Here is a 25621-nt window from a genome sequence, read left to right on the forward strand (position 1 = left end):
TCGAAACCATTCCCAAGCCTAGGGAACAATAAATGCTAGTAATTTCCGTTCACTTAACTTGTTTTAGGCTAAGCTAATGTAACCTGACTGAAGGATGACTGGGCTGATTGCAAAGTGCCTTTGTCTCACTTATCTAACTCTGGAGCACATAACGACAGACTAGATTTTACTGAAGAGTAAAGAGTGAAGAGTAATTTAATATTTTTATGAAACGTTGGTTACGTATTGTAACCCCAGATTCTATGAGTATAGGCGCAGCCCTTTAAGTGGGTATTCCCCTTGTGCGCGCAGCACTGAAGTATTTTAATCCACGCCCACCTGCTGTGTGGGCCTCACCCTGGTCTAGTATAAGTTACGGTGAGACCAGGAAATCGGCTCTACTGTTTTTCTTCAGCCAGCCAGAAGATGTCCAGCGAGACCATCCGTCTGTGTCCATCCTGCCAGACGGGCTACATCATGTCATATGACCGACATGCCGTCTGCGTGGGCTACCTCGGTCCTCACCATGCGGACCTTGCCCTCACACCTTAATCCTATTGCTGCTCCTGTTAGCTCCTCCCGCCAGAGGAAAAGCAGCGGAGGTCAGCCTTTTTCAAGGCTAAGAGAGAGGTACTCGCTGGAAGAAGCCATCGAGTTCTTCGATGGTGGGCCGGAATTGGATGATTCCACCCACTGTGAGGAAAACGGCAGTGGTGACAGCTCCACTGCCTCCCAGCTGGGCAGCCTGGCGACAGAAGGGAGGCGGATGAGCGGACGCTCATCCACCCCTGGCCTTCACATGTCGGCGAGGACGCCGCTCCCTGTTGTTGGTGCGCTGCTCCTGGATCTGCCTGGCATCATCCAGGAGGCAGCTGGTGAGAAGGGACTTCCCGTCCCTCAGCCTGCTCCACCCCCATTGGATGATCTGGCGGGAAGGTATGGCTCCGCTCACTCTCGTTGCCCAGATCCCATCTGGCCTCAGTTCCCGGCGGTGATGACCTACCTCTCTGAGGCTGCAGCAGAGCCAGCGAAGATTAGAGCGCTGGTCTCTACCTAGGGCTTCACAGAGGGCTTCACAGACCGGAGTTTTCCGCCTGTTCCCCCTCTAGAGCCGAGCCTCGCTTCAGTTTTCGGCACCAAAATGACCAAGGTCGTTGGACAGCGACTGGCCCATCCCGCCAAACTTGACCAGCTGATAGCAAGGTTCACTGATCGCGCACATCAATGCACTGTTCAGTCAGCTGCAGTGACTAACAACACTGCCTTGCTAGCGTTTGTCATCTCCAGGAAGGTGGAGGAAGCAAAGCTGCCAGAGGAGCTGAAAGGCTTTCTCTGTAAAGCCGCTGACACGATTCTGAATATGTGCGCCACTTCAGCGGTGTGTTCCTCTCGCATCGCTGCCTGGCAGACGATGGTTCAGAGGGCAACCTGGCTTCGCCTCTTCCCTCCAAGATTATACAATCTCACAGGGAAATAGTGCAAGCAATTCATAACATAAAATTTAGAAGCTTAGTGGAAGATAATACTTTATGTTAAGGCTTTAGTCTGCATACTGAACAACTCCACTTATATGGATTTATGTCTGGATGAGTAAATTAATCTTTTGCATGTTAGAAAATAAGGTCCAGGTTGCAAAAAATGGTAGTTCCACTTAAAGATTTTTTTTTTGATTGAATCAGAATTCAATACTCCTCCGTGAATCGCAACCTTATCGTGGTGGAGGGGTTTGTGTGTCCCAGGGATCCCAGGGGCTATGTTGTCTGGGGGCTTTTGCCCCCTGGTAGGGTCTCCCATGGCAAATTGGTCCTGGGTGAGGGACCAGACAAAGAGCGATTCAGAAGACCCCTATGAAAAAAACACAGAGGGAACAGTTTACCCTGCCCGGGATAGGGTTACCGGGGCCCCGCCCTGGAGCCAGGCCCGTGGAGGGTGCCCGAGGGCGAGCGTCTGGTGGCCGGGCCTTAGTCCATGGGGCCCGGCCGGGCACAGCCCGAAGAGGAGACATGGGCCCATCCTCCCGCAGGCCCACCACCCGCAGGAGGCACCATAGGGGTCGGGTGCATTGTGTGCCGGGTGGCGGCCAGGAGCGGAGGCCCTGGCGGACTGACCCCCGGCTGCCAAGACTGGCAATAGGGACATGGAATGTCACCTCTCTGGTGGGGAAGGAGCCTGAGTTAGTGCGTGAGGTTGAGAGGTACCGGCTAGATATAGTCGGGCTCACCTCTACGCACGGCTTGGGCTCTGGAACCAGTCTCCTGGAGAGGGGCTGGACTCTGTCTCAGTCTGGAGTTGCCCCTGGTGAGAGGCGGCGGGCTGGGGTGGGTATTCTAATATCCCCTCGGCTTGCTGCCGGTACGTTGGGGTTTTTCCCGGTGGACGAGAGGGTTTGTTCCCTGCGCCTTAGGGTCGGGGAATGGGTCCTGACTGTCATCTGCGCTTATGCGCCGAGTGGCAGTTCGGAGTACCCAGCCTTCTTAGAGTCCCTGGGGGGGTGCTGGAAGGTGCTCCACCTGGAGACTCTGTTGTCCTGCTGGGAGACTTCAATGCTCACGTGGGTAACGACAGCGAGACCTGGAGGGGCGTGATTGGGAGGAACGGCCTCCCTGATCTGAACCCGAGCGGTGCTTTGTTATGGCCAAACTGTGCTAATCACAGTTTGGCCATAACGAACACCTTGTTCGAACATAAGAGTGTCCATAAGTGCACGTGGCACCAGGACGCTCTAGGCCGTAGGTCGATGATCGATTTTGTAATCGTATCACCAGACCTGCGACCATATGTTCTGGACACTCGGGTAAAGAGAGGGGCTGAGCTGTCAACTGATCACCACCTGGTGGTGAGTTGGATCAGGTGGCGGGGGAGACGCTGGACAGACCTGGTGCACCTAAACGCGTAGTGAGGGTGTGCTGGGAACGACTAGCAGAGGCCCCAGTCTGCGAGATCTTCAACGCACACCTCCGGCAGAGCTTCAACAGCATTCCGAGGGAGGCGGGGGACATTGAGTCCGAATGGACCATGTTCAGCGCCTCCATTGCCGAAGCTGCTGCATTGAGCTGCGGCCGCAAGGTGGTTGGTGCCTGCCGTGGTGGTAATCCCCGAACCAAATGGTGGACACCAGAGGTGAAGGGAGCCACCAGGCTGAAGAAGGAGTCCTATCGGGCTTGGTTAGCCTGTGGGACTCCGGAGGCAGCCGACAGGTATCGACAGGCCAAGCGGAATGCGGCTCGGGCAGTGGCTGAAGCAAAAACTCGGGTGTGGGAGGAGTTCGGAGAGGCCATGGAAAAAGACTTTCGGACTGCCTCGAAGAGGTTCTGGCAAACCGTCAGGCGTCTCAGGAGGGGAAAGCGGTGCTCTACCTGCACTGTGTATAGTGCTGGCGGAGCGCTGCTGACGTCGACTGAGAAAATTGTTAGGCGGTGGAAGGAATACTTTGAGGACCTCCTTAATCCCACTGACACGTCTTCCAAGGAGGAAGCAGAGTCTGGGGATGAGGGGAATGACCCGCCAATTTCTGGGGGCGAGGTCACTGAGGCAGTTAAACAACTCCTTGGTGGCAGAGCCCCTGGTGTTGATGAGGTCCGCCCCGAGTTCCTGAAGGCTCTGGACGTTGTAGGGCTGTCCTGGCTGACACGCCTCTGCAATGTTGCGTGGAGATCAGGGGCAGTACCCGTGGATTGGCAGACCGGGGTGGTGGTCCCCATCTTTAAGAAGGGGGTGTGTTCCAACTACAGGGGGATCACACTCCTCAGCCTCCCCGGGAAAGTCTATGCCAGGGTGCTGGAAAGGAGAGTTCGTCCGCTAGTCGAACCTCTGATGCAGGAGGAACAATGCGGTTTTCGTCCTGGTCGCGGAACACTGGACCAGCTCTTCATCCTCTCGAGGATACTTGAGGGTGCATGGGAGTTTGCCCAACCAGTCTACATGTGTTTTGTGGACTTGGAGAAGGCATTCGACCGTGTCCCTCGGGGTGTCCTGTGGGAGGTGTTGCGGGAGTATGGGGTGTCTGGCCCATTGCTACGGGCCATTCGATCCCTATACAACCGTTGCAAGAGCTTGGTTCGCATTGCCGGCAATAAGTCGGACTCGTTCCCGGTGGGTAATGGGCTCCGCCAGGGCTGCCCTTTGTCACCGGTTCTGTTCATAATTTTTATGGACTGGATTTCTAGGCGCAGCCAAGTGGCGGAGGGCTTTCGCTTTGGTGGCCTCAGGATCTCATCTCTGATTTTTGCGGATGATGTGGTTCTGTTGGCTTCATCGGGTGAGGGCCTCCAGCTCGCACTGGAGCGGTTCGCAGCCGAGTGTGAAGCAGCGGGAATGAGGATCAGCACCTCCAAATCTGAGGCCATGGTTCTCAGCCGGAAAAGGTTGGAGTGCCCACTCCGGGTCGGGGATGAGGTCCTGCCCCAAGTGGAGGAGTTCAAGTATCTCGGGGTCTTGTTCGCGAGTGATGGGAGAAGGGAGCCGGAGGTCGACAGACGGATTGGGGCTGCAGCTGCAGTAATGCAGACGCTGCACCGGTCCGTCGTGGTGAAGAGGGAGCTGAGTGTAAAAGCGAAGCTCTCAATTTACCGGTCGATCTACGTCCCTACCCTCACCTATGGCCACGAGCTGTGGGTAGTGACCGAAAGGACGAGATCGCGGATGCAAGCGGCGGAAATGAGCTTCCTCCGAAGGGTGGCTGGCATCTCCCTTAGAGATAGGGTGAGAAGTTCGGCCATCCGGGAGGGGCTCAGAGTAGAGCCGCTGCTTCTCCACATCGAAAGGAGCCAGCTGAGGTGGCTTGGGCATCTGGTAAGGATGCCCCCTGGGCGCCTCCTGGGTGAGGTGTTCCAGGCATGTCCCACCGGGAGGAGGCCCCGGGGCAGACCCAGGACACGCTGGAGAGATTATATCTCTCGGCTGGCCTGGGAACGCCTTGGTGTTCCCCCGGATGAGCTGGAGGAGGTGGCTGGGGAGAGGGAGGTCTGGGCCTCTTTGCTTAGGCTGCTGCCCCCGCGACCCGGCCCCGGATAAAGCGGATGAAGATGGATGGATGGATGGATGAATCAGAATTTTGGCCTTCAGATTTTTTGTCCTTGGTTTTTTGTCCTCTCCCATCCAGGTCAGTGCAGAGTTTCATAGGATCACGACCCTGACCTTGAACCAAAGTTCATGTCATCGTTGGACTTGTATTCATCCAAACTCCTGTCCTTGTTTCAAGCCAAGAAAGGTGCTGCTGGACAACGCCACAGGGCACAGTTAAACCTTCTGCTTCAGGTAAGGAAGATTGCATTTTCTAACCACAAAAACGTTCCAACACAGCATTGAAGAGGCCCTTCCACTAAAAACGGCTTTTCTTAGGTTTCTGTTCAATATTTTAGCTCCACAGGTGTTCTTACCTTGATGGTGGGTGTGAAAACAGGTCAACAACAGAAAACAAATAGTTATGTTTAAGCTAGAAATGGTAAGTCATGTTTTAAATGTGCAAATTTTGCCTCAGTTGAGACTTCCTGTTTTACAGAGTGGAAATTCCATCGAGAAAAAACGAGAAGTCATCATCAGATGTCTCATTGACCATCTGGGAGAGGATCCAAGTGCCTTAATCAAAACCTTTGAGGTTGGTGCAATAAATCTGTTTTAGGAATATTAGTAGTTTATTTTAGCTTGTGAGATCATAGAAAAGTTTTAAGATACTGTTCTAAAGAAAAAAAAAACACTTCAAAGCATACAAAAGAATAGCATTTGCTCAAAGATTTTGGAGCACAGTGTCCACATATTATGAGTACCGGTGATGTCATACAAATGAAACTTTTTGTTTCAATGTTTGGAAGTATGTGAGCTTAAAACAGTTGTTTCTCTTTTTAAAGGACGGTGCTGATGCTGTCTTTGTTGAAGAGGCTTTGGCTGAGGAGGTGATGAAGATTTACCTGCTGCAGAATCAAGACAGGTCAGGCGAACCTACTGATGTGGGTATTGTTATTGAACTACTGTTACTGTTCTGGGCAAACTTGGGAATCTGAGCAAAGCCTGTTGCTATCTTTTGGGACTGTGCTATGCTCTGGATCTGAAATACCCCAAGAATTTCAAATGCACATTTGAAGCATTTCAAAAAGTGCTCATGGAGCTGGATCCAGGAAACCTTTCTGTCAAGGTTCAAAGACTGAAAAATGACCTCTGTTCATTGTAGACAACATTTCACAGGGCTGTTCTCAAAGTGTTAGACTTGTTAAGTGACATGTAATGCTCATCAAAAGGTTCAGTTGCGGCATTACATTGTGTTGACATTCCTGTTCATAAATAATGTTTGTACCATAAACTGTGTTTTTGTATTAACTTTCCAGATTCACATTAAGGTGTAAATGGGAGAGTATCTTCTGTATGGTTTTTTTTTTTTTTTTTTTTTTTTTTTTAGCGCAATCCCTTTTGAAACCTTTTTATTTAAATTATGGATGTTTTTTGGTCACTCTTTAGTTATAATCTTCCCAGTTTTTTGGAATCAAAATAAGATGTTCAAAAACTATGTCACAGTGCAAATGTTTTGTTTTTTTTCAGGATTTATATTTTTTTGGGATCTTAATTTTATTTTTGTCATTTGACCTTTTCTGAAAAGGTAAAGCACTGTGTTCACTTGAGCCACTTTTATTCTTTGTATGGCAGGTACATTTTTCTTGTTGTTAGCATCAATATGCCAGTTTTACAGAGTTTTATCAAGCATGCCAATTTGGATGTAATTTTATTATATAAGGCTGTTGTGACTGAAATTTTATCCAAGTTTTATCCACTGAATGTAGAACAGATTTCAGCTCACTGTGTTCAGAGAAGGAATCTGCTAAATGTGTGATTCACAAAAAAGCTGTTTAAAATAAATCATTGTGAACAATGTTGAACTGACGTGGTTCTTTTTTCCTGTGGGTGTATATATATATATATATATATATATATATATATACAGTGGGGCAAAAAAGTATTTAGTCAGCCACCGATTGTGCAAGTTCCCCCACTTAAAATGATGACAGAGGTCAGTAATTTGCACCAGAGGTACACTTCAACTGTGAGAGACAGAATGTGAAAAAAAAAAATCCATGAATTCACATGGTAGGATTTGTAAAGAATTTATTCGTAAATCAGGGTGGAAAATAAGTATTTGGTCAATAACAAAAATACAACTCAATACTTTGTAACGTAACCTTTGTTGGCAATAACAGAGGTCAAACGTTTACTATAGGTCTTTACCAGGTTTGCACACACAGTAGCTGGTATTTTGGCCCATTCCTCCATGCAGATCTTCTCAAGAGCAGTGATGTTTTGGGGCTGTCGCCGAGCAACACGGACTTTCAACTCCCGCCACAGATTTTCTATGGGGTTGAGGTCTGGAGACTGGCTAGGCCACTCCAGGACTTTCAAATGCTTCTTACGGAGCCACTCCTTTGTTGCCCGGGCGGTGTGTTTTGGATCATTGTCATGTTGGAAGACCCAGCCTCAAATATGTGTGTCTGAGTCTTCTGTCAAAAGTTACAGCTATTTATATGAAGTTGTACAAAAACGCTTTATTTCGTCAAGCCAGTGCGTTTCTTACGATTACATGCATTTGAATGGGGAGCTCGCCCGAAACAAAGTATAGGTTTTCATTATGTGAATAACTTGAAAAATCTTAGCTCAAACAGCTGCAAAACCTGTGTGCCCAGCACGAGGATATTGAATCTGATAAGATAAAGCCATAAATGTGTGTCTGAGTCTTCTATCAAAAGTTACAGCTATTTATATGAAGATGTACAAAAACGCTTTATTTCGTCAAGCCAGTGCGTTTCTTAGGATTACATGCATTTGAATGGGGAGCTCGCCCGAAACAAAGTATAGGTTTTTATTATGTTAATAACTTGAAAATCTTAGCTCAAACAGCTGTAAAACCTGTATGCCCAGCACGGGGATATTGAATCTGATGAGATAAAGCCATAAATATGTTTGTCTGAGTCTTCTATCAAAAGTTACAGCTATTTATATGAAGATGTACAAAAACGCTTTATTTCGTCAAGCCAGTGAGTTTCTTACGATTACATGCATTTGAATGGGGAGCTCGCCCGAAACAAAGTTAGGTTTTCATTATGTGAATAACTTGAAAATCTTAGCTCAAACAGCTGCAAAACCTGTATGCCCAGCACGGGGATATTGAATCTGATGAGATAAAGCCATAAATATGTTTGTCTGAGTCTTCTATCAAAAGTTACAGCTATTTATATGAAGATGTACAAAAACGCTTTATTTCGTCAAGCCAGTGAGTTTCTTACGATTACATGCATTTGAATGGGGAGCTCGCCCGAAACAAAGTATAGGTTTTCATTATGTGAATAACTTGAAAATCTTAGCTCAAACAGCTGCAAAACCTGTGTGCCCAGCACAGGGATATAGACTTCAATGAGATAATGCCATAAATATGTTTGTCTGAGTCTTCTATCAAAAGTTACAGCTATTTATATGAAGATGTACAAAAACGCTTTATTTCGTCAAGCCAGTGAGTTTCTTACGATTACATGCATTTGAATGGGGAGCTCGCCCGAAACAAAGTATAGGTTTTTATTATGTTAATAACTTGAAAATCTTAGCTCAAACAGCTGTAAAACCTGTATGCCCAGCACGGGGATATTGAATCTGATGAGATAAAGCCATAAATATGTTTGTCTGAGTCTTCTATCAAAAGTTACAGCTATTTATATGAAGTTGTACAAAAACGCTTTATTTCGTCAAGCCAGTGCGTTTCTTACGATTACATGCATTTGAATGGGGAGCTCGCCCGAAACAAAGTATAGGTTTTCATTATGTGAATAACTTGAAAATCTTAGCTCAAACAGCTGCAAAACCTGTGTGCCCAGCACAGGGATATAGACTTCAATGAGATAATGCCATAAATATGTTTGTCTGAGTCTTCTATCAAAAGTTACAGCTATTTATATGAAGATGTACAAAAACGCTTTATTTCGTCAAGCCAGTGAGTTTCTTACGATTACATGCATTTGAATGGGGAGCTCGCCCGAAACAAAGTATAGGTTTTTATTATGTTAATAACTTGAAAATCTTAGCTCAAACAGCTGTAAAACCTGTATGCCCAGCACGGGGATATTGAATCTGATGAGATAAAGCCTTAAATATGTTTGTCTGAGTCTTCTATCAAAAGTTACAGCTATTTATATGAAGTTGTACAAAAACGCTTGATTTCGTCAAGCCAGTGCGTTTCTTACGATTACATGCATTTGAATGGGGAGCTCGCCCGAAACAAAGTATAGGTTTTCATTATGTGAATAACTTGAAAATCTTAGCTCAAACAGCTGCAAAACCTGTGTGTCCAGCAAAGGGATATAGACTTCTATGAGATAAAGCCATAAATATGTTTGTCTGAGTCTTCTATCAAAAGTTACAGCTATTTATATGAAGTTGTACAAAAACGCTTTATTTCGTCAAGCCAGTGAGTTTCTTACGATTACATGCATTTGAATGGGGAGCTCGCCCGAAACAAAGTTAGGTTTTCATTATGTGAATAACTTGAAAATCTTAGCTCAAACAGCTGCAAAACCTGTATGCCCAGCACGGGGATATTGAATCTGATGAAATAAAGCCATAAATATGTTTGTCTGAGTCTTCTATCAAAAGTTACAGCTATTTATATGAAGTTGTACAAAAACGCTTTATTTCGTCAAGCCAGTGCGTTTCTTACGATTACATGCATTTGAATGGGGAGCTCGCCCGAAACAAAGTATAGGTTTTCATTATGTGAATAACTTGAAAATCTTAGCTCAAACAGCTGCAAAACCTGTGTGCCCAGCACAGGGATATAGACTTCAATGAGATAACGCCATAAATATGTTTGTCTGAGTCCTCTATCAAAAGTTACAGCTATTTATATGAAGATGTACAAAAACGCTTTATTTCGTCAAGCCAGTGAGTTTCTTACGATTACATGCATTTGAATGGGGAGCTCGCCCGAAACAAAGTATAGGTTTTTATTATGTGAATAACTTGAAAATATTAGCTCAAACAGCTGTAAAACCTGTATGCCCAGCACGGGGATATTGAATCTGATGAGATAAAGCCATAAATATGTTTGTCTGAGTCTTCTATCAAAAGTTACAGCTATTTATATGAAGATGTACAAAAACGCTTTATTTCGTCAAGCCAGTGAGTTTCTTACGATTACATGCATTTGAATGGGGAGCTCGCCCGAAACAAAGTATAGGTTTTTATTATGTTAATAACTTGAAAATCTTAGCTCAAACAGCTGTAAAACTTGTATGCCCAGCACGGGGATATTGAATCTGATGAGATAAAGCCATAAATATGTTTGTCTGAGTCTTCTATCAAAAGTTACAGCTATTTATATGAAGTTGTACAAAAACGCTTTATTTCGTCAAGCCAGTGCGTTTCTTACGATTACATGCATTTGAATGGGGAGCTCGCCCGAAACAAAGTATAGGTTTTCATTATGTGAATAACTTGAAAATCTTAGCTCAAACAGCTGCAAAACCTGTGTGCCCAGCACAGGGATATAGACTTCTATGAGATAACGCCATAAATATGTTTGTCTGAGTCTTCTATCAAAAGTTACAGCTATTTATATGAAGATGTACAAAAATGCTTTATTTCGTCAAGCCAGTGAGTTTCTTACGATTACATGCATTTGAATGGGGAGCTCGCCTGAAACAAAGTATAGGTTTTCATTATGTGAATAACTTGACAATCTTAGCTCAAACAGCTGCAAAACCTGTGTGTCCAGCACAGGGATATAGACTTCTATGAGATAAAGCCATAAATATGTGTGTCTGAGTCTTCTATCAAAAGTTACAGCTATTTATATGAAGTTGTACAAAAACGCTTTATTTCGTCAAGCCAGTGCGTTTCTTACGATTACATGCATTTGAATGGGGAGCTCGCCCGAAACAAAGTATAGGTTTTCATTATGTGAATAACTTGAAAATCTTAGCTCAAACAGCTGCAAAACCTGTGTGCCCAGCACAGGGATATAGACTTCTATGAGATAAAGCCATAAATATGTTTGTCTGAGTCTTGTATCATAAGTTACAGCTATTTATTTGAAGTTGTACAAAAACGCTTTATTTCGTCAAGCCAGTGCATTTCTTACGATTACATGCATTTGAATGGGGAGCTCGCCCGAAACAAAGTATAGGTTTTCATTATGTGAATAACTTGAAAAATCTTAGCTCAAACAGCTGCAAAACCTGTGTGCCCAGCACAGGGATGGGACTGGACTGGTTCTTATATAGCGCTTTTCTACTCTTCTGAGCACTCAAAGCGCTTTACACAACTTGTGCATTCACCCATTCACACCCATTCGCACAAGCACATTTCTCTAGGTGCTTTCTAGATAACATTCACACACATTCATACTCCGATGGATGCATCGGAGAGCAATTTGGGGTTAGTATCTTGCCCAAGGATATTTAGCATGCAGACTAGGGGAAGCCAGGAATCGAACAACCAACCTTCCGATCAGTAGATGACCTGCTCTACCACCTGAGCTACAGCCACCCCATTATATAGGGGGGATATAGACTTCTATGAGATAAAGCCATAAATATGTGTGTCTGAGTCTTCTATCAAAAGTTACAGCTATTTATATGAAGTTGTACAAAAACGCTTTATTTCGTCAAGCCAGTGCGTTTCTTACGATTACATGCATTTGAATGGGGAGCTCGCCCGAAACAAAGTATAGGTTTTCATTATGTGAATAACTTGAAAAATCTTAGCTCAAACAGCTGCAAAACCTGTGTGCCCAGCACAGGGATATAGACTTCTATGAGATAAAGCCATATTTATGTGTGTCTGAGTCTTCTATCAAACATTACAGCTATTTATATGAAGTTGTACAAAAACGCTTTATTTCGTCAAGCCAGTGCGTTTCTTACGATTACATGCATTTGAATGGGGAGCTCGCCCGAAACGAAGTATAGGTTTTCATTATGTGAATAACTTGAAAAATCTTAGCTCAAACAGCTGCAAAACCTGTGTGCCCAGCACAGGGATATTGAATCTGATAAGATAAAGCCATATTTATGTGTGCCTGAGTCTGCTATCAAAAGTTACAGCTATTTATATGAAGTTGTACAAAAACGCTTTATTTCGTCAAGCCAGTGCGTTTCTTACGATTACATGCATTTGAATGGGGAGCTCGCCCGAAACAAAGTATAGGTTTTCATTATGTGAATAACTTGACAATCTTAGCTCAAACAGCTGCAAAACCTGTGTGCCCAGCACAGGGATATAGACTTCTATGAGATAAAGCCATAAATATGTTTGTCTGAGTCTTCTATCAAAAGTTACAGCTATTTATATGAAGTTGTACAAAAACGCTTTATTTCGTCAAGCCAGTGCGTTTCTTACGATTACATGCATTTGAATGGGGAGCTCGCCCGAAACAAAGTATAGGTTTTCATTATGTGAATAACTTGAAAATCTTAGCTCAAACAGCTGCAAAACCTGTGTGCCCAGCACGGGGATATTGAATCTGATAAGATAAAGCCATATTTATGTGTGTCTGAGTCTTCTATCAAAAGTTACAGCTATTTATATGAAGTTGTACAAAAACGCTTTATTCCGTCAAGCCAGTGCGTTTCTTACGATTACATGCATTTGAATGGGGAGCTCGCCCGAAACAAAGTATAGGTTTTCATTATGTGAATAACTTGAAAATCTTAGCTCAAACAGCTGCAAAACCTGTGTGTCCAGCACAGGGATGTAGACTTCTATGAGATAAAGCCATAAATATGTGTGTCTGAGTCTTCTATCAAAAGTTACAGCTATTTATATGAAGTTGTACAAAAACGCTTTATTTCGTCAAGCCAGTGCGTTTCTTACGATTACATGCATTTGAATGGGGAGCTCGCCCGAAACAAAGTATAGGTTTTCATTATGTGAATAACTTGAAAAATCTTGGCTCAAACACCTGCAAATCCTGTGTGCCCAGCACGGGGATATTGAATCTGATGAGATAAAGCCATATTTATGTGTGTCTGAGTCGTCTATCAAAAGTTACAGCTATTTATATGAAGTTGTACAAAAACGCTTTATTTCGTCAAGCCAGTGCGTTTCTTACGATTACATGCATTTGAATGGGGAGCTCGCCCGAAACAAAGTATAGGTTTTCATTATGTGAATAACTTGAAAAATCTTAGCTCAAACACCTGCAAATCCTGTGTGCCCAGCACGGGGATATTGAATCTGATAAGATAAAGCCATATTTATGTGTGTCTGAGTCGTCTATCAAAAGTTACAGCTATTTATATGAAGTTGTACAAAAACGCTTTATTTCGTCAAGCCAGTGCGTTTCTTACGATTACATGCATTTGAATGGGGAGCTCGCCCGAAACAAAGTATAGGTTTTCATTATGTGAATAACTTGAAAATCTTAGCTCAAACACCTGCAAAACCTGTGTGCCCAGCACGGGGATATTGAATCTGATAAGATAAAGCCATATTTATGTGTGTCTGAGTCTTCTATCAAAAGTTACAGCTATTTATATGAAGTTGTACAAAAACGCTTTATTCCGTCAAGCCAGTGCGTTTCTTACGATTACATGCATTTGAATGGGGAGCTCGCCCGAAACAAAGTATAGGTTTTCATTATGTGAATAACTTGAAAATCTTAGCTCAAACAGCTGCAAAACCTGTGTGCCCACTACGGGGATATTGAATTCTAAAAGATAAAGCCATAAATTTGTGTGTCTGAGTCTTCTATCAAAAGTTACAGCTTTTTATATGAAGTTGTACAAAAACGCTTTATTTCGTCAAGCTAGTGCGTTTCTTACGATTACATGCATTTGAATGGGGAGCTCGCCCGAAACAAAGTATAGGTTTTCATTATGTGAATAACTTGAAAATCTTAGCTCAAACAGCTGCAAAACCTGTGTGCCCAGCACAGGGATATAGACTTCTATGAGATAAAGCCATAAATATGTTTGTCTGAGTCTTCTATCAAAAGTTACAGCTATTTATTTGAAGTTGTACAAAAACGCTTTATTTCGTCAAGCCAGTGCATTTCTTACGATTACATGCATTTGAATGGGGAGCTCGCCCGAAACAAAGTATAGGTTTTCATTATGTGAATAACTTGAAAATCTTAGCTCAAACACCTGCAAAACCTGTGTGCCCAGCACGGGGATATTGAATCTGATAAGATAAAGCCATATTTATGTGTGCCTGAGTCTTCTATCAAAAGTTACAGCTATTTATATGAAGTTGTACAAAAACGCTTTATTTCGTCAAGCCAGTGCGTTTCTTACGATTACATGCATTTGAATGGGGAGCTCGCCCGAAACAAAGTATAGGTTTTCATTATGTGAATAACTTGAAAAATCTTGGCTCAAACACCTGCAAATCCTGTGTGCCCAGCACGGGGATATTGAATCTGATAAGATAAAGCCATATTTATGTGTGCCTGAGTCTGCTATCAAAAGTTACAGCTATTTATATGAAGTTGTACAAAAACGCTTTATTTCGTCAAGCCAGTGCGTTTCTTACGATTACATGCATTTGAATGGGGAGCTCGCCCGAAACAAAGTATAGGTTTTCATTATGTGAATAACTTGACAATCTTAGCTCAAACAGCTGCAAAACCTGTGTGCCCAGCACAGGGATATAGACTTCTATGAGATAAAGCCATAAATATGTTTGTCTGAGTCTTCTATCAAAAGTTACAGCTATTTATATGAAGTTGTACAAAAACGCTTTATTTCGTCAAGCCAGTGCGTTTCTTACGATTACATGCATTTGAATGGGGAGCTCGCCCGAAACAAAGTATAGGTTTTTATTATGTGAATAACTTGAAAATCTTAGCTCAAACACCTGCAAAACCTGTGTGCCCAGCACGGGGATATTGAATCTGATAAGATAAAGTCATAAATATGTGTGTGTTATTCTTCTATCAAAAGTTACAGCTATTTATATGAAGTTGTACAAAAACGCTTTATTTCGTCAAGCCAGTGCGTTTCTTACGATTACATGCATTTGAATGGGGAGCTCGCCCGAAACAAAGTATAGGTTTTCATTATGTGAATAACTTGACAAATCTTAGCTCAAACAGCTGCAAAACCTGTGTGCCCATCACAGGGATATAGACTTCTATGAGATAAAGCCATAAATATGTGTGTCTGAGTCTTCTATCAAAAGTTACAGCTATTTATATGAAGTTGTACAAAAACGCTTTATTTCGTCAAGCCAGTGCGTTTCTTACGATTACATGCATTTGAATGGGGAGCTCGCCCGAAACAAAGTATAGGTTTTCATTATGTGAATAACTTGAAAAATCTTAGCTCAAACACCTGCAAATCCTGTTTGCCCAGCACGGGGATATTGAATCTGATAAGATAAAGCCATAAATATGTGTGTGTTATTCTTCTATCAAAATTTACAGCTATTTATATGAAGTTGTACAAAAACGCTTTATTTCGTCAAGCCAGTGCGTTTCTTATGATTACATACATTTGAATGGGGAGCTCGCCCGAACAAAGTATAGGTTTTCATTATGTGAATAACTTGAAAATCTTAGCTCAAACAGCTGCAAAACCTGTGTGCCCAGCACGGAGATATTGAATCTGATACGATAAAGCCATATTTATGTGTGTCTGAGTCTTCTATCAAAAGTTACAGCTATTTATATGAGTTGTACAAAAACGCTTTATTTCGTCAAGCCAGTGCGTTTCTTACGATTACATGCATTTGAATGGGGAGCTCGCCCGAAAGAAAGTATAGGTTTTCATTATGTGAATAACTTGAAAAATCTTAGCTCAAACAGCTGCAAAGCCTGTGTGCCCATCACAGGGATATAGACTTCTATGAGATAAAGCCATAAACATGTGTGTCTGAGTCTTCTATCAAAAGTTACAGCTATTTATATGAAGTTGTACAAAAACGCTTGATTTCGTCAAGCCAGTGCGTTTCTTACACCCTAAAAAATTATTCAGGGGCTTAGTAAATATCATTATAATTCTAAGTTAGATGACCTTGATTAAATCTGTGAAAATCACAAAAGTGTTATCTTGAGTTGAAAATACTGAAAAGAATGCTTAAATTTTCAACACCAGTTTTTGAATTGAACTGAGCTCTTTTGTTCAAGTTTATTTAAAAGAATAAAATTCTGTATTTGAAACACAGGGTGCATTATTTAAATCTACTCAATATAACTCATAGAAAGTACTCAAAATAACTGAGACACTGGTATTCATACTTATCATTGTCTTTAACTTTAATTATTAATGGTTCAAAATCAATATAATTTTGTCCCCCAATACTAACTTAAAACTTTGAGTAAGACTAATGACCTTTGGCATGTACCGCGCGCGAGGAGCATGGCCTCATGGGAGATTTTCTGCACGTTGAACGAGACAGACACACATCCACTGCAGACTTGGTAACGTTTTCAGGTAAGTGACCAATTCTTACATTAGCTGTCTTTATCCACACTGTTCTTTTATAACATGTTCCGAAGAAAGCGTTTGTCATGATGGCTCACTTTTCGCAGCGTGTTTGTGCACGTTAATTTAAGTTTTCAACCCGTCTTCCAGTCAAGGCGGCGGGAAACCGCGCCCTTTTATCCTTTTACGTTCTGAGTCGCTATCTGCGTTCCGGGTAATTTGACCGGAATGTCCCGGTACCAGCGACCTGACCGTTTAATCGGGGGCATTTTAGGAACCACGTGAAAGCAGGTGTGCTCAGACATTTCTAGAAAATGGCCCTGTTGAGTCGCGGTGCGGGAGCTGCGGTAGTCACGCGGCCTGACTCACTCTGTCAGGTTGTTCAGGAGGAGATGAACAGACGTCATCAATGACTTTGGTAACTAAGAAGACCTGCCCGCGGAACAGTTCATAGCAGCAACCATGCTGCTTAGCTTTCTTGTTCTATGTGGGGTCTTTCAGAGCATATAAGACGCTGCTTTCAGCTTTGTCCCGAACAGGGCCAGTTTTTGAGAGAACGCTGAGAGGACCGCCCGGGTCAGCAGATTACCTCATCCAGGGCCGGTCCAAAGTACTATGGGGCCTTAAGTAAATTTAGACTCGGGGCCCTACTTCCTTTCAGATCCGAGAAAATAATGGAAAAAAAAAAAGCTTTGGTCCTTTGGGTCAAGCCAAAAGTACCATCATTTCCAGTATAGTTACTCCCAATTTACATAAATAAATGTTTATTTCAATCCAAGCTAAAATTTCTTATAAGAGATTGATGTTATGGCAGATTACTCTGTGACATGTTTTGTAATGATAAAGTTTTGATTTGTGTTTTTTCAGCACCATCTTCACCACCAGGAGAAAAAAATCTGCATCAACTACAAAGTAAAGCAGGTAATTTTACTCAGAGGACTTGATGTGTTAAATTTTGGAATGATATGATATTGTTTTATACAAGCTGAGTAGTGGATGGTGATACCACCTAAATATTTATACTGGTTTTGTGGTGGGTTATTTTAGTCATACAAATGCCAAATCTAAATTTTGAGAATTTTTCAGTTCGGTAAATATATTGATGAGTTCATGGTCTGTCATCTAGTGTCACCATACTATCTTTTTATTTATACAGCGTGGTGATGTGATTCAGATTATTTCAATGTGGTTAGGTATTGTACTTTGTTCCATGTTGACTTATTTGTAAGTTGTATCCTCCACCTGAATTGGTAGTGAGTATTGGTTATTCAATCAGTTAATCATACAAAAACTGTGTAAATATGGTTATACACCATTCTGTCATCTTCATACTGTGAGACATATTTTCTCACAATTTTTTAGGTCACAGGTGATGAGATGGCAGTGTAAACTCTGCAAACATGAGGAGTCATCAAAAGTGTCACTACTCAAACATTATCGAGTGAAACATGGTACATTTGGTCATGGCTATTCCATACCCTGTCTTCATTTGAATTGTCCTTGCTCTTTTAAGACATGGGGTGCCTTACGCTCACACTTGTCTAGGTCTCACAGTTCGCATGAAACGGAAGAGTGTGAGGTCCTTCCAACTATTAGATGTAAAATCTGTGACTCTTTTTACCCAAACACAAAAGACTATTTTCAACATATAAATTCCCATTTGAAAAGCTATGAAACCATAGAGTGTGTTTTTGATGGTTGTGAGTTTAAGACAAACATTTGTGGGACTTATGCGACTCACAGAAGTCGAAAGCACAGATTTTGTTCATGGAAGCACTTTAAAACTAACTTGATTTCAAAGCAAACTGTCAGTACATCTAATGAAATCTTCTTACCAGCACTGGAATTAGAAGATCACGAGGACTTGGATGTCACCATTGAACTTGGTTGTGAAATGGAAACAACAAATGAAATTTTGAAAAATACTGGTGTGCTCTTGTTAAAACTGGAAAGCATCTATAATGTTTCTGGTAAATGTGTGGATGACTTGGTGGAACAGCTCAGTTATATCTGCACATTATCATTTCAGTATATTCCAAAGTCAATAAGTGATATTCTTATTAAGAATAACTGTAATATTGATCAGTCTTTTGTCAGTGAATTGGCTCATTCCTTTATGTGCAGCCCTTAGTCCTGATGGTCCCTTTGCTTCAAGATATAAGAGACAGAAATATTTCAAGGAAAACTTCTGTGTTATTGAACCAGTAGAATACTGTTTGGATCCAGAAAAGAATTCCACTTTTCAGTATGTGCCTATTCTTCAGTCCTTGCAGCTGTTACTGAGTAAAGAAGATGTTAACAGTATATTAACTAGACATTTGAACACTTCACAGTTATCCTCTTTCCACGATGGACAATATTTCAAGCAAAACCAACTTTGTGCTTTTGAGGACTTAAGTATTTCCCTTGTTCTCTATGTGGATGACTTTGAAATTTGTAATCCACTTGGGACTTCAAGAAAAAAACACAAAGTCACAGCTGTGTACAGGGTACTTGCTGATATACCAACTGAACTGAGATCACAGCTAACATCAATTCAATTGGCTCTCCTGTGTAAGGCAAGTGATGTTAAAACTTTTAGCTATGAAACTGTTCTCGAGCCACTTTTAAAGGATCTCATAACATTAGAGAGAGACGGGATTTTTTGTTCACAGCTTGGTAGATATATCAGGGGCACTGTTTGTGTTTGTGCTGACAATCTTGGCGCTCATTCTCTTAGTGGACTCGTGGAAAGCTTTTCTGGACATTACATCTGTAGATTTTGCCTTGGAGACCATTCAGACTTTCAGCAAAAAGAAGTTCGTTCAGGAGCTTTTCCACCAAGAACAAAAGAGAACTATGATCTACATGTCCAAACCATAAAGGAAAATTCCTCCTCGGTTCATTTTTGTGGTGTGAAGAAAGGTTGTCCATTAACAGGGAAATTAAAATATTTCCATTTTGTCACAGGGTATCCTCCAGATCTTTTGCACGACCTTCTTGAAGGCATAAAATAGAATTAGCATTATGCCTTCATGTGTTTATCCGTAAACGTTACTTTTCCTTAACTGAACTCAATAACTTCATAGCAGAATTTCCTTACAAATGGACCGATAAAACAGATCGCCCCCAAATCATCCCCCTAAATTTTTCCACTCGCCAAAGCAACGCACATGAAAATTCTACGTTATTGAGACTATTACCTTTTATTATTGGGGAAAAGATTCCCAAAAATGATGAAGCATGGCAAGTTCTTATGACTCTAAAAGATATAACTGAACTTGTTGTGTCCCCTATTCACAGAGAGGAAAGTATTTGCTACTTGGACACACTTATATCTGAACATCGCAACAGGCTATTGGAGGTTTTCCCAGAGCAAAAACTAACTCCAAAACACCATTTTTTGGAGCATTATCCTGACTTGATCAGAGGATTTGGTCCATTAGTATGCCTCTGGACTATGCGCTTTGAAGATAAACATAGTTTCTTTAAGAAGGTTGTTAAACACACAAACAGCTTCAGAAATGTACTATTGTCACTTGCCTCAAAGCACCAGATGATGATGGCATACTATTCAGATGGTAATGCATTGAAGCCATCAGTGTGTGTCACTAAAGTATCATCTCTTCCATTGAAACTGCTTGATGTAGAAATACAGCAGTGTCTCAAGGAACTTTATCCAACACAAGCCTATGTGAATTTGACCAACTCTCTGACTCATCATGAAACTAAATATGCCTCAGGAATGGTTTTGCCTCATGGATCTACTTGTGGCTTACCTGACTTTGTGGAGATTTTACAGATTGTTGTCTTAAGCAATGAATTTCTTTTCATTGTGAAGTTACTCAACAGCTGGTATGATGAACATTTTAGGGCATTTATTCTGGATCCTTCTGGGAAAATGACCTTAATACATCCCAGAGTACTTGGTGACACTTACCCCTTAACACCATATCGTGTTGAAGGCAAGCAAATGGTGTCAATAAAACGTCACATTGTTTGTTAGTGTAAGGGGAAAGACTCAGATACCCCCTTTCTTTTTCTTTTTTCTTGTGGTTTTTATTCTGCAGATGGACTCCGTTGCCTTGAAAGTAATTTTTGGACAACAGAGTGAGAAGCTTGTGCTCTCTTCAGGAATACCCAGGACTGTTGAGGAGTTGCATGAGACAGTGAGAGAGACATTTGGGCTAGTTGAGGATTTCGCATTGCACTATTATGATGACTCGTTTGGAGATTTCTTTACACTTCATTCTCCCAACCAAATCAAAGATAGGGGTACAGTCAAAGCTGTGGTCATTCCATCAGTAGTGCTTACATTGATTCCTCAGTGTGAAAATCCCTCAGATGTAAGTTCACTGAATGAAAGTTCAAGCTCTTCAACCTATAAAACCACAGAGGACCAAACAGATGGATCATCTCTGTCTTCAGACAACACTGTCATACTCTCCCCTCTTCAAAGTCCTCTGAAGACTACATGGCCAGATGAAATTGTCATTCCACTTTTCTCTGTGGCAACAGAGACTGTACTGAAAAATGCCAATGAAGTCTTTGTTCAAAATGGCACTGTGCTGAACAATACTTCAGTCAAGTCAGATATAATGGAAAAATTAGCTGATTATATGTACAGCTACACAGCCTACCCTACTGGCCTTCAGATTGGAGAAGTGGCAGAGGCTCTGGTCAAAAAGCACCCATGTCTGACAGAGCCAGGCAGTCGTAATGGCTGGATGGGATGGATGTATAGTCTTAAATACAAGATGGGAAATTACAGGTCAAAGTTACGAAGTCTTGGAGTTCCAGAGGTTACTTGCAACTCACTGAAGAACAAGCACCCTGATGACAAGGCTCCAGCGAAGAACATAAAGAAGGCGCGGAAAGGAGAAGTGCTGTTTCTGCCACACTATCCAGGACAAGATGGTAAAGAACAGCAAGAGCTGGAGCGACAACAACTGATTGATGAGTGTAAGAAGAAAAACAGCACAGCCATCAAGGATTTAATGTGCAAAACCTTTGCACATAGAAGACATGATATTATCAGCCAACAGCTGAGTGTCAGCGACATCAAGGACAGATGGCCGGCGTTGTTTGACGTCTCCCAAGTAAGTGAACATTTAAAGGGATATCCACTTGTAAATAAAATTTGGTCTGTTAGATCCCCCATCATAAGATAAGTGAGGAAAAACATGTTGCTACCATCCTAGTGATTTTGATGATCTTGCAGCAGCCAGGTTGCTTTAATTTGTCATAAGACTCTAGAATCATTAGGAATTTGAATCAAAATGAGGAATCTGAATCAAAACCAGAATGGTTCTAATCGAAACCATTCCCAAGCCTAGGGAACAATAAATGCTAGTAATTTCCGTTCACTTAACTTGTTTTAGGCTAAGCTAATGTAACCTGACTGAAGAATGACTGGGCTGATTGCAAAGTGCCTTTGTCTCACTTATCTAACTCTGGAGCACATAACGACAGACTAGATTTTACTGAAGAGTAAAGAGTGAAGAGTAATTTAATATTTTTATGAAACGTTGGTTACGTATTGTAACCCCAGATTCTATGAGTATAGGCGCAGCCCTTTAAGTGGGTATTCCCCTTGTGCGCGCAGCACTGAAGTATTTTAATCCACGCCCACCTGCTGTGTGGGCCTCACCCTGGTCTAGTATAAGTTACGGTGAGACCAGGAAATCGGCTCTACTGTTTTTCTTCAGCCAGCCAGAAGATGTCCAGCGAGACCATCCGTCTGTGTCCATCCTGCCAGACGGGCTACATCATGTCGTATGACCGACATGCCGTCTGCGTGGGCTACCTCGGTCCTCACCATGCAGACCTTGCCCTCACACCTTAATCCTATTGCCGCTCCTGTTAGCTCCTCCCGCCAGAGGAAAAGCAGCGGAGGTCAGCCTTTTTCAAGGCTAATGTTGAGGAGGCGTTCCCGCTAAGAGAGAGGTACTCGCTGGAAGAAGCCATCGAGTTCTTCGATGGTGGGCCGGAATTGGATGATTCCACCCACCGTGAGGAAAACGGCAGTGGTGACAGCTCCACTGCCTCCCAGCTGGGCAGCCTGGCGACAGAAGGGAGGCGGATGAGCGGACGCTCATCCACCCCTGGCCTTCACATGTCGGCGAGGACGCCGCTCCCAGTTGTTGGTGCGCTGCTCCTGGATGTGCCTGGCATCATCCAGGAGGCAGCTGGTGAGAAGGGACTTCCCGTCCCTCAGCCTGCTCCACCCCCATTGGATGATCTGGCGGGAAGGTATGGCTCCGCTCACTCTCGTTGCCCAGATCCCATCTGGCCTCAGTTCCCGGCAGTGATGACCTACCTCTCTGAGGCTGCAGCAGAGCCAGCGAAGATTAGAGCGCTGGTCTCTACCTAGGGCTTCACAGAGGGCTTCACAGACCGGAGTTTTCCGCCTGTTCCCCCTCTAGAGCCGAGCCTCGCTTCAGTTTTCGGCACCAAAATGACCAAGGTCGTTGGACAGCGACCGGCCCATCCCGCCAAACTTGACCAGCTGATAGCAAGGTTCACTGATCGCGCACATCAATGCACTGTTCAGTCAGCTGCAGTGACTAACAACACTGCCTTGCTAGCGTTTGTCATCTCCAGGAAGGTGGAGGAAGCAAAGCTGCCAGAGGAGCTGAAAGGCTTTCTCTGTAAAGCCGCTGACGCGATTCTGAATATGTGCGCCACTTCAGCGGTGTGTTCCTCTCGCATCGCTGCCTGGCAGACGATGGTTCAGAGGGCAACCTGGCTTCGCCTCTTCCCTCCAAGATTATACAATCTCACAGGGAAATAGTGCAAGCAATTCATAACATAAAATTTAGAAGCTTAGTGGAAGATAATACTTTATGTTAAGGCTTTAGTCTGCATACTGAACAACTCCACTTATATGGATTTATGTCTGGATGAGTAAATTAATCTTTTGCATGTTAGAAAATAAGGTCCAGGTTGCAAAAAATGGTAGTTCCACTTAAAGATTTTTTTTTGATTGAATCAGAATTTTGGCCTTCAGATTTTTTGTCCTTGGTTTTTTGTCCTCTCCCATCCAGGTCAGTGCAGAGTTTCATAGGATCACGACCCTGAACCTTGAACCAAAGTTCATGTCATCGTTGGACTTGTATTCATCCAAACTCCTGTCCTTGTTTCAAGCCAAGAAAGGTGCTGCTGGACAACGCCACAGGGCACAGTTAAACCTTCTGCTTCAGGTAAGGAAGATTGCATTTTCTAACCACAAAAACATTCCAACACAGCATTGAAGAGGCCCTTCCACTAAAAACGGCTTTTCTTAGGTTTCTGTTCAATATTTTAGCTCCACAGGTGTTCTTACCTTGATGGTGGGTGTGAAAACAGGTCAACAACAGAAAACAAATAGTTATGTTTAAGCTAGAAATGGTAAGTCATGTTTTAAATGTGCAAATTTTGCCTCAGTTGAGACTTCCTGTTTTACAGAGTGGAAATTCCATCGAGAAAAAACGAGAAGTCATCATCAGATGTCTCATTGACCATCTGGGAGAGGATCCAAGTGCCTTAATCAAAACCTTTGAGGTTGGTGCAATAAATCTGTTTTAGGAATATTAGTAGTTTATTTTAGCTTGTGAGATCATAGAAAAGTTTTAAGATACTGTTCTAAAGAAAAAAAAAACACTTCAAAGCATACAAAAGAATAGCATTTGCTCAAAGATTTTGGAGCACAGTGTCCACATATTATGAGTACCGGTGATGTCATACAAATGAAACTTTTTGTTTCAATGTTTGGAAATATGTGAGCTTAAAACAGTTGTTTCTCTTTTTAAAGGACGGTGCTGATGCTGTCTTTGTTGAAGAGGCTTTGGCTGAGGAGGTGATGAAGATTTACCTGCTGCAGAATCAAGACAGGTCAGGCGAACCTACTGATGTGGGTATTGTTATTGAAGGCGTTACTGTTCTGGGCAAACTTGGGAATCTGAGCAAAGCCTGTTGCTATCTTTTGGGACTGTGCTATGCTCTGGATCTGAAATACCCCAAGAATTTCAAATGCACATTTGAAGCATTTCAAAAAGTGCTCATGGAGCTGGATCCAGGAAACCTTTCTGTCAAGGTTCAAAGACTGAAAAATGACCTCTGTTCATTGTAGACAAAATTTCACAGGGCTGTTCTTAAAGTGTTAGACTTGTTAAGTGACATGTAATGCTCATCAAAAGGTTCAGTTGCGGCATTACATTGTGTTGACATTCCTGTTCATAAATAATGTTTGTACCATAAACTGTGTTTTTGTATTAACTTTCCAGATTCACATTAAGGTGTAAATGGGAGAGTATCTTCTGTATGTTTTTTTTTTTTTTTTTTTTTTTTTTTTTAGCGCAATCCTTTTTGAAACCTTTTTATTTAAATTATGGATGTTTTTTGGTCACTCTTTAGTTATAATCTTCCCAGTTTTTTGGAATCAAAATAAGATGTTCAAAAACTATGTCACAGTGCAAATGTTTTTTTGTTTTTTTCAGGATTTATATTTTTTTGGGATCTTAATTTTATTTTTGTCATTTGACCTTTTCTGAAAAGGTAAAGCACTGTGTTCACTTGAGCCACTTTTATTCTTTGTATGGCAGGTACATTTTTCTTGTTGTTAGCATCAATATGCCAGTTTTACAGAGTTTTATCAAGCATGCCAATTTGGATGTAATTTTATTATATAAGGCTGTTGTGACTGAAATTTTATCCAAGTTTTATCCACTGAATGTAGAACAGATTTCAGCTCACTGTGTTCAGAGAAGGAATTTGCTAAATGTGTGATTCACAAAAAAGCTGTTTAAAATAAATCATTGTGAACAATGTTGAACTGACGTGGTTCTTTTTTCCTGTGGGTGTATATATATATATATATATATATATATATACAGTGGGGCAAAAAAGTATTTAGTCAGCCACCGATTGTGCAAGTTCCCCCACTTAAAATGATGACAGAGGTCAGTAATTTGCACCAGAGGTACACTTCAACTGTGAGAGACAGAATGTGAAAAAAAAAAATCCATGAATTCACATGGTAGGATTTGTAAAGAATTTATTCGTAAATCAGGGTGGAAAATAAGTATTTGGTCAATAACAAAAATACAACTCAATACTTTGTAACGTAACCTTTGTTGGCAATAACAGAGGTCAAACGTTTACTATAGGTCTTTACCAGGTTTGCACACACAGTAGCTGGTATTTTGGCCCATTCCTCCATGCAGATCTTCTCAAGAGCAGTGATGTATTGGGGCTGTCGCCGAGCAACACGGACTTTCAACTCCCGCCAC

General features: G+C 42.2%; 1 protein-coding gene and 1 long non-coding RNA gene across 4 annotated transcripts in view; both read left to right on the forward strand.

The window, feature by feature from the left end:
* LOC146498363 (uncharacterized) overlaps window positions 1-21085 on the forward strand; it is a 28626-nt gene extending 7541 nt beyond the window's left edge. Inside the window, exons 3-6 of one of the 2 annotated variants that reach the window (XR_014870980.1) lie at window positions 5081-5235; window positions 5480-5575; window positions 5826-5905; window positions 20423-21085. This is a non-coding gene — a long non-coding RNA (uncharacterized LOC146498363). Of the gene's footprint in view, window positions 1-5080; window positions 5777-5825; window positions 5906-20422 lie in introns of those variants that run through there. The other variant, XR_014870981.1, reaches the window with a different exon arrangement.
* LOC146498364 (uncharacterized) lies at window positions 16131-25109 on the forward strand. 2 transcript variants are annotated; one of them, XM_085142186.1, is made up of 5 exons: window positions 16131-16382; window positions 17241-17294; window positions 23399-23554; window positions 23799-23894; window positions 24145-25109. In XM_085142186.1, the coding sequence occupies exons 3-5, from the start codon at window positions 23450-23452 to the stop codon at window positions 24460-24462; spliced, it is 519 nt and encodes a 172-aa protein (XP_084998312.1). In that variant the 5' UTR covers window positions 16131-16382; window positions 17241-17294; window positions 23399-23449; the 3' UTR covers window positions 24463-25109. The 2 variants fall into 2 exon arrangements, with proteins under 2 accessions (XP_084998312.1, XP_084998311.1); XM_085142185.1 differs by lacking the exons at window positions 16131-16382; window positions 17241-17294 and having other exon boundaries at window positions 22281-23554.
* Window positions 25110-25621: the final 512 nt, after the last annotated feature.

This window comes from Neolamprologus multifasciatus, chromosome 18 (genome assembly GCF_963576455.1).
Source record: "Neolamprologus multifasciatus chromosome 18, fNeoMul1.2, whole genome shotgun sequence".
Lineage (NCBI taxonomy): Eukaryota > Metazoa > Chordata > Actinopteri > Cichliformes > Cichlidae > Neolamprologus > Neolamprologus multifasciatus.